At 43.1% G+C, this 9,915-nt stretch overlaps 1 protein-coding gene across 1 annotated transcript in view; it reads left to right on the top strand.

Annotated features, from left to right (window-relative positions):
- Positions 1 to 7,036: 7,036 nt before the first annotated feature.
- cstf1 (cleavage stimulation factor, 3' pre-RNA, subunit 1) overlaps positions 7,037 to 9,915 on the top strand; it is a 6,423-nt gene continuing 3,544 nt past the window's right edge. Inside the window, exons 1-4 of the mRNA XM_024143717.2 lie at positions 7,037 to 7,137; positions 7,674 to 7,871; positions 8,157 to 8,434; positions 9,451 to 9,648. Of these exons, the coding sequence (XP_023999485.1) occupies positions 7,703 to 7,871; positions 8,157 to 8,434; positions 9,451 to 9,648 (645 nt within the window). The 5' untranslated portion in view covers positions 7,037 to 7,137; positions 7,674 to 7,702. The remainder of the gene's footprint in view (positions 7,138 to 7,673; positions 7,872 to 8,156; positions 8,435 to 9,450; positions 9,649 to 9,915) is intronic.

Here is a 9,915-nt window from a genome sequence, read left to right as displayed (position 1 = left end):
GTTTAATAGTCACATGTACAGGTGTTATTACAGTGTTTAATAGTCACATGTACAGGGTTGTAGGTGATATTACAGTGTTAAATAGTCACATGTACAGGGTTGTAGGTGATATTACAGTGTTTAATAGTCACATGTACAGGTGTTATTACAGTGTTTAATAGTCACATGTACAGGGTTGTAGGTGATATTACAGTGTTTTAATAGTCACTGTACAGGGTTGTAGGTATATTACAGTGTTTATAGTCACATGTAGGGTAGCAGGTGTTATTACAGTGTAATAGGTACATGTACAGGGTTGTAGGTGAATTACAGTGTTTAATAGTCAATGTAAGGTGTTATTACAGTGTTAAATAGTCACATGTACAGGTGTTATTACAGTGTTTATAGTCACATGTACAGGTGTTATTACAGTGTTTTATAGTACATGTAGGGTGTATTAAGTGTTTAATTAGTCACTGGAGCCTCTCCTCCCTCCAGACTGAGTCTCTGGAGCCTCTCCTCCCTCCAGACTGAGTCTCTGGAGCCTCTCCTCCCTCCAGACTGAGTCTCTAGTTTTCTACTCTTGTTCTGTTTGAAGTTTACTTCGTGAGCAGTGCTGAAACCGACCCAGTCAACGCGGCGGATTCGGGCTTATTCCGTCAGAGACTCAGGGGACTCGGCATCGACTCTTTCCGAGTCCAGCAGAATCATATTACTCTTGGTTCCGGCTAATGGAAAAATACTCAACGCCGATACATCCTGACAAAATATACCATACGAGTGGCCTAATGTAATTTTCTGGACCTTGTAAACTGTCGAGAATAAACCTATAGCTGACCCAAATGGTTGTATAAATCGGGACTTTATTTTGGCATGGAACACAAAAGGACGTTTAAGCGGTTATTCAAATTAGCCTGCATTACTGCAGTTTAGACAATCATTGTGTACAAACAACAATACATTCCTCACTGCACTGTGTTGTTGTAGCATAGGATGTAGAATAATTAAATGTTCTAAAAACGTAGGCCTATCTTCCATTTGATAATCTGCAACCAGAATGGCGCAGCGGTCTAAGGCACTGCATCTCAGTGCAAGAGGTGTCACTACAGACCCTGGTTCGATTCCAGGCTGTATCACAACCGGCTGTGAATGGGAGTCCCATAGGGTGGTGCACAATAGGCCCAGCGTCGTCCGGGTTACGGTTTGGCCAGGTAGATCGTCATAGTAAATACGAATTTGTTCTTAAATGACTTATCTAGTTAAATGAAAACCCACGCTGAGTGATGATGCCTACAACCATGCATGTTGAAGTATTGCAATAGCCTATTAAACTGTTACAAATTTAGTCTATAGCCTATTAAAATAGCAAAATAAATACTGACCACGATAGTCAACTAAAAAAAAGTCAACCGAAAAGGCTAGTAACATCGTTCAGGAGATCAGGCAATAGATTGATAACAGGAAATCCGAGAGGCTAAAGTACAGGCAGGGAATAGGCAACAGGTGTCATTAGTGAGGCAGGCAAAAACTATCATACACGTGAGAAGTAAATCACGGGAAAAACAAAGCTCAGAAAGACATATGTCACAAAACAAACAATACCTCACAGTGCTGGGGTGCAAAGAACTGAACTAAATAGTGTGTGATAATGACATACAGGTGTGTGAACAGGTGGTTAGAATTCAGGTGATTGGAATCTGGAGAGTGAGCTGCGTTCAGGGGATCTAGGTGTTTGAGAGTGTGAGTTGGAAGCAGACGTTACACAGGTAAGTTATGAATTGTATCACCAAAGCTGTAACTTTGCGAATGTTTTTTCTGTGTCATAATCGAACGGTTGCATGCCACATTTTTGCTGAACATGAACATAGACAAAGTTTAATTGAAGATTGAGACCTCACATCACCAAGTCAACAATAGGCTACTATTTCCTGTCTCTTTCCAAAGAGATATCCGGGATTGTAACATACTCTGGTTCACGGAAACATGGCTAGTTGCCTTCCTTTTGGCAAATCCAACCATGACTCCATTTTGTTGCTCCCCTCCTATAGACAAAAACTAAAACAGGAAGCACCTGTGCTTAGGTCTATCCAACACTGGTCTGACCAATCGGATTCCACGCTTAAAGATTGCTTTGATCACGTGGACTGGGATATGTTCCGGGTAGCCTCAGAGAATTACATTGACGTATACACTGACTCGGTGAGCGAGTTCATAAGGAAGTGTATAGGAGATGTTATACCCAGTGTGAATATTAAAACCTTGCCTAACCAGAAACCATGGATTGATGGCAGCATTGGCGCAAAACTGAAAGTACGTACCACCGCATTTAATCACGGCAAGGCGGCTGGAAACATGGCCGAATACAAACCGTGTAGTTATTCCCTTCCCAAGGCAATCAAACAGGAAAAACATCAGAATAGAAACAAAGTGGATTCGCAATTCAACGTCTCAAACACGAGACGTATGTGGCATGGTCTACAGTCAATCACGGATTACGAAAAGAAAACCAGCCCCGTCGTAGACATCGATGTCTTGCTCTCAGACAAATTAAACAACTTCTTTCTGCGCTTTGAGGACAATACAGTGCCACCGACGCGGTCCGCTACCAAAACCTGTGGGCTCTCCTTCTTCATGGCCGACGTGAGTAAAACATTTAAACGTGTTAACCCTCGCAAGGCTGCCGGCCCAGACGGCATCCCTAGCCCCGTCCTCAGAGCATGCGCAGACCAGCTGGCTGGTGTGTTTACTGACATATTCAATCTCTCCCTATCCCAGTCTGCTGTCCCCACATGCTTCAAGATGTCCACCATTGTTCCTGAACCCAAGAAAGCTAAGGTAACTGAACTAAATGACTATCGCCCCGTAGCGCTCACTTCTGTCATCATGAAGTGCTTTGAGGGGCTAGTCAAGGATCATATCACCTCCACCTTAGTGGCCACCCTAGACCCATTCCAATTTGCTTACCGCCCCAATAAGTCCACAGACAATGCAATCGCCATCACACTGCACTATCCCATCTGGAAAAGAGGAATACCTATGTAAGAATGCTGTTCATTGACTACAGCTCAGCATTTAACACCATAGTACCCTCCAAACTCATCACTAAGCTTGAGACCCTGGGTCTCGACCCCGCCTTGTGCAACTGGGTCCTGGACTTCCTGACGGGCCGCCCCCTGGTGGTGAAGGTAGGAAACAACATCTCCATCTCTACTGATCCTCAACACTGTGGCCCTCTGTTCCTCTGTGTACATATCACGACAAACTGAAATGGTCCACTCACACAGACAGTGTGGTGAAGAAAGCGCAAGAATGTTTAACCTTAGGAGGCTGAAGAAATTTGGCTTGGCTCCTAAAACCCTGACAAACTTTTACAGATGCACAATTGAGAGCATCCTGTCGGGCTGTATCACCGCCTGGTACGGCAACTGCACCCCCTGAAACCGCAGGGCTCTCCAGAGGGTGGTGCGGTCTGCCCAACGCATCACCGGGGGCAAACTACCTGCCCTTCAGGACACCTACAGCTCCCGATGTCACAGAAAGGCAAAAAATATCATCAAGGACAACAACCACCCAAGCCACTGCCTGTTCACCCCGCTATCATCCAGAAGGTGAAGTCAGTACAGGTGCATCAAAGCTGGGACAGAGAGATAGAAGCTGTTTTTCAATCTCAAGGCCATCAGATTGTTAAACAGCCACCACTAGCACAGAGAGGCGGCTGCCTACCTGCAGACTTGATATCATTGGCCACTTTAATAAATGGAACACGAGTCACTTTAATTATGGCACTTTAAGAATGTTTACGTATCTCACATTACTCATCACTCATCTCATGTACAGTATACAGTTGAAGTTGGAAGTTTACATACACCTTATCCAAATACATTTAAACTCGGTTTTTCACACTTCCTGACATTTAATCCTCATAAACATTCCCTGTGTCAGTTAGGTCACCACTTTATTTCTATTTTCCCTATTGGATGAAACTTCATTTATGGCATCTATGGCATCTTTGGACCAAGGTCTTTTAAACGCAATATTTTCCAGACTAGTATGGCAAACAACTGACCAATAAACATTCATGTGGGTGTGGTCTGGTACATAAATACATATAAATCAGACACTGATATTTGTATTGTAACCAAACTTGGTAAACGTGTTCCAAACCCTGTCAAAACTCAACATATTCAAGCACATTGATTGACCACATGGTGGCGCTACAACAGGCACATATTTACACATATTTACACCCCTTCACTTTTTGCACATTTTGTTACGTTACAGCCTTATTCTAAAATGGAATATTTTTTTTTTAAATCCTCATCAATCTACACACAATACCCAATAATAACGAAGCGAAAACCTGTTTTTAGACATTTTTGCTAATGTAATACAATTTAAAAACAGAAATACCTTATTTACATACAGTTGAAGTCGGAAGTTTACATACACCTTAGCCAAATACATTTAAACTCATTTTTTCACAATTCCTGACATTTAATCCTAGTAAAAAGTCCCTGTTTTAGGTCAGTTAGGATCACCACTTTATTTTAAGAATGTGAAATGTCAGAATAATAGTAGAGACTATGATTCATTTCAGCTTTTATTTCTTTCATCACATTCCCAGTGGGTCAGAAGTTTACATACACTCAATTAGTATTTGGTAGCATTGCCTTTAAATTGTTTAACTTTGGTCAAACGTTTCGGGTAGGCTTCCACAAGCTTCCCACAATAAGTTGGGTGAATTTCGGCCCATTCCTCCTGACAGAGCTGGTGTAAGGTTTGTAAGCCTTCTTGCTCTCACACGCTTTTTCAGTTCTGCCCACAAATGTTCTATAGGATTGAGGTCAGGGCTTTGTGATGGCCACTCCAATACCTTGACTTTGTTGTCCTTAAGCCATTTTGCCACAACTTTGGAAATATGCTTGGGGTCGTTGACTATTTAGAAGACCCATTTGTGACCAATCTTGAGATGTTGCTTCAATATGTCCACATAATTTTCCTGCCTCATGATGCCATCTATTTTGTGAAGTGCACCAGTCCCTCCTGCAGAAAAGCATCCCCACAACATCATGCTGCAACCCCTGTGCTTCACGGTTGGGATGGTGTTCTTCGGCTTGCAAGCCTCCCCCTTTTTCCTCCAAACATAACGATGGTCATTATGGCCAAACAGATCTATTTTTGTTTCATCAGACCAGAGGACATTTCTCAAAAAAGTACAATCTTTGTCCCCATGTGCAGTTGCAAACCGTAGTCTGGCTTTTTTATGGCGGTTTTGGAGCAGTGGCTTCTTCCTTACTGAGCAGCCTTTCAGGTTATGTTGATATAGGACTCGTTTTACTGTGGATATAGATACTTTTGTACCTGTTTCCTCCAGCATCTTCACAAGGTCCTTTGCTGTTGTTCTATGATTGATTTTCACTTTCCGCACCAAAGTATAAACACCAAAGTACGTTCATCTCTAGGAGACAGAACGTGTCTCCTTCCTGAGCGGTATGACGGCTGCGTGGTCCCATGGTGTTTATACTTGCGTACTATTGTTTGTACAGATGAACGTGGTTCCTTCAGGCGTTTGGAAATTGCTCCCAAGGATGAACCAGACTTGTGGAGGTCTACAATTGTTTTTCTGAGGCCTTGGCTGATTTCTTTTGATTTCCCATGATATCAAGCAAAGTGGCACTGAGTTTGAAGGTAGGCCTTGAAATACATCCACAGGTACACTTCCAATTGACCCAAATAATGTGAATTAGCCTATTAGAAGCTTCTAAAGCCATGACATAATTTTTGGGAATTTTCCAAGCTGTTTAAAGGCACAGTCAACTTGGTGTACGTAAACTTCTGACCCACCGGAATTGTGATACAGTGAATTATCTGTGAAAGTGAAATAATCTGTCTGTGAACAATTGTTGGAAAAATGACTTCTGTCATGCACAAAGTAGATGTCCTAACGGACTTGCCAAAACTATAGTTTGTTAAGAAGAAATTTGTGGAGTGGTTGAACGACGAGTTTTAATGACTCCAGCTTATGTAAACTTCAGACTTCAACTGTACATACATACATACATACATACATACATACATACATACATACATACATACATACATACATACATACATACATACATACATACATGGGATAAACACTGACGCTTTGTACATTATCTGGAAATAATGGATGACTTGGTACCGTGTTTATTAGTTCCAGATAATGTATAGAACGGAGGGGATTATCCCATTTATACCACCGTTGCCAAAGAAAACTATCACACATTTACTGGTAAAAAGATCGGGCCTAGTCTGTACCGTCATTCATTTCGGACTCGGGCCAGATCCGGCTGCCAGACCCAGGCCAGCAGATTTAGATCTGGCATGCCGGAATCAGGCCAAATGCGGGCCAGACATTCGTGTTACCTGGGGAAGCTCGGGAACAAATGGTGCTTTCAAGACAACTGGGAACTCTGAAAAGACCTGAGGTCAAATCATGACGTCAGTGATCTTCAGGTTGGAAAGTCAGAGATGCCAGATCTAAAGAGCTAAAAAGATGCCAGAGTGTCCGACTTGGAACTCCAAGTTGGATGACCGTTCAAAACTATTTTTCCCAGTTGGAGATGGCTGATGAATGGCTGATGGGTTTTTTCTGAGTTGCCAGTTGTTTGGAACACTGCAAAAACAGAAATAAGAATGATTGGAAAGGACGTCTCCATTCAAGTCAGTGATGGCATAATGGGTGGACTGGCAGCCATTTTGAGTGTACCTATGCAAGAAAGTAAAAGCAGGAAGTGCACCCTTCAAACTGTGCTGTGTGATTTGTTGAGTTAACTCAATTGATATTATAAAACATAAATGTCATTGCATGAGCCATCAGTTAGCATCATTTGAATGAACATTCTACATTACCATGTAAATCCAGCATCAGTTGATAGAACATTCCAAATTACCATGGAAATTATTGCAACACAATACCAGGCAGCCATTTTGAGTGTACCCGTTTGTTTACCAGCCAGGGTAAGAGCTTCTAAGGACGTTCTATTCATTGTCATTTCCATGGTCAAAACACACGCCCCGTTACGTACTGACGCATAGATGTGACACGTGATGCAAGTGACGTAGTTACGCAGCGCATGCTTTGTAACCCCAGGCGCCCATTGAACCAAGGCAAAGGTATTTTGCAACATTTGAAAGGTTTTATGTATGTAGCTAACGTTTCTTTAAGTTTGATACATTTTCTTGATATTCTTGTTGTGTTATACATAATCGCACCCAATAAAACCAAGTTTTAACCCGTTTGGTGCAGTCGTTGCTTGCACAATGTTGGGCTAGCTAGCAAGCAGTAGATAACGTTAAATGAAAATGCATTCATTGAGCTTATTTGATTTTACTTCCCTGAACTCGGTTGGTTATTATTGCAAACATAAGGTGCTTGTTAACAGTTTGTACGGCCTACGATTTATGTTTGTAATGTGAATGTTACGAATGGTTTTGTTGTCGTAGCTAGCTACAGTGGGTATCTTGCATTGTAGGTCCCGTTTGAATGCTAACATTAGTTACTTAACCAGCCACAAGTGGGCTTCCATAGTGTTCGCATGATAGTTGAGCTTTCTTGCTAGCTAGTTGAAGTTATAGAAGTTGAAGAGTCCATGATAAAAACGTTTTTGATTTGTAGCAAATAATGATGACCATGTTTTGATCGATTTCAGCAAAGTTCGTTGAAGAAGCCTGAGCGGAGATGTATCGTCCCAAACCGACGCTGCGGGACCGGCAGCACCTGTACCGGCTGATCATCAGCCAGTTGCTGTATGACGGTTACACCAACATCGCCAACAACCTCATCACAGAGGTGAAGCCACAGAGCGTCGTGTCGCCCTCTGAGAACCTCATGCAGCTGGCCAAGATAGGTGAGTGGGTAGTGGACTAGCTCGTAGGACAATGCTAGCTACATGTCTGCAGTGTCGTTGTTTTGGAACTGTACTACTCCGCTGTTTCATCCATCCCGTCGTCCCAAGACATTGCGAATGGCGACAGTGTAGTTTGCTAGATAAATGTCTGTTGTGTTGTGTCACTGTTTTAATCAACTGTATTGCTCCATTCACCCCCAAGGCACGGAGAATGGTGACTGTGGTGTAGTAGATAGCTCAATGTCTGCAGTTGACTGTATCTCTCCATCCACCTCCTCTCTCCAGGCATGGAGAATGATGACAGCGCGGTGCAGTATGCCATCGGGCGGTCTGACACAGTGGCACCAGGCGTTGGCATCGACCTGGAGTTTGACGCTGACGTCCAGTCCATGTCCCCCGAGGCGTCTGAGTACGAGACTTGTTACGTGACGTCTCATAAGGGTCCGTGTCGCGTGGCCACCTATAGCCGGGACGGGCAGCTCATCGCTACGGGCTCTGCAGACGCCTCCATCAAAGTCCTGGACACAGAGCGTATGCTGGCCAAGAGTGCCATGCCCATAGAGGTGAGACAGAGGGTGTCTGTCTGACATTGTAGCCGATTCCCTGTGTAGTGCACTACTGTTGACCCGAGCCTTGGTTGTATTCACTAGCATCTAAACAGAACTGATCGAGGACGAAACAGAGCAGGGTAGTGTTGTCGCGATACCAGCATTTTGACTTCGCTACCAGGTTTAGTATCACAATACTCGATACCACATAAAGGTCTACGAGCCAATGTCACAGAATGGCTCTTGATCCAGACAAACTCAGGTACTGCTCTGATCAATCAGTGGCCGTCTTTTTGAGTTCAACATCATTACTTTTGTATGAAAAACATTTCAGACAGCCATGTGTGCATTAGGTGAATCAATTATACAATCAATTTGATTTTGTTTTTACCAATCTAACCACAAAACAACAATGGTAATCATTTATTTGAATGGTAAATCTGAGGACATATCATTTTATTGTACTTCTCAACATTTGCATAGAAGAAGCAAGCTCTTATTTTTTAAAGTGTGGTTGGCTCTAAGAAATTAATGTCATTCGAAGGCAGAATGTGGCTGTATAATCTGACTTTGTAGCTGTTGAATCTAGCGGAAACCAGACGGGAGGCAAAGGAATAGTTTTTGGTGACAGCCAGCTTTGAAATCAGCATATATTGCCTTGTGGTTTCATATCACAAACAGTGTACTAGGGTGTTTAATTCAGCTGTCAACTAGCAAGGAAAGTTAGCCTACAGCTCTTCGTTCTATAAAGGGGCTGCTCTGTTAGACAGACTTGAGCCTCTCAATCACATGAGACATTTGACAGACGTACCGAATGTAACAAATTCTAGCACCGAAACGTTGTTTTTTGTATCGGGGGGAAAATACAGAAGTTTTTGTATACCATGCAACACTACGAGAGAGACCTACCTGGATTTGTCTAATAAGAACGCTTGTTTTAGTTTTCTGCCGTGTGCTGTAATAAGACCTAGGTGATCAGAACGTTCTGGAGAATTCTGTACATGATGTAGTAATGTTCCTGTGTGTTCTAGGTGATGATGAATGAGACGGCCCAGCAGAACATGGAGAACCACCCTGTGATCAGAACACTGTACGACCACGTGGATGAGGTCACGTGTCTGGCGTTCCACCCCACGGAACAGATCCTGGCGTCTGGGTCACGTGACTACACCCTCAAACTGTTTGACTACTCCAAGCCCTCTGCCAAGAGAGCCTTCAAACATGTACAGGTAACAACAGAGTACCCTTAGACTGGTACAGGTAACAACAGAGGTGGGGTCTTTAGACTGGTACAGGTAACAACAGAGGTGGGTGTCTTTAGACTGGTACAGGTAACAACAGAGTACCCTTAGACTGGTACAGGTAACAACAGAGGTGGGTCTTTAGACTGGTACAGGTACAACAGAGGTGGGGTCTTTGACTGGTACAGGTAACAACAGAGTACCCTTAGACTGGTACAGTGACAACAGAGGTGGGGTCTTTGACTGGTATCAGTA

Source organism: Salvelinus sp. IW2-2015, unplaced genomic scaffold (assembly GCF_002910315.2).
Source record: "Salvelinus sp. IW2-2015 unplaced genomic scaffold, ASM291031v2 Un_scaffold4319, whole genome shotgun sequence".
Classification (NCBI taxonomy): Eukaryota; Metazoa; Chordata; class Actinopteri; order Salmoniformes; family Salmonidae; genus Salvelinus; species Salvelinus sp. IW2-2015.
This window is presented reverse-complemented; position numbering and strand designations above follow the sequence as displayed.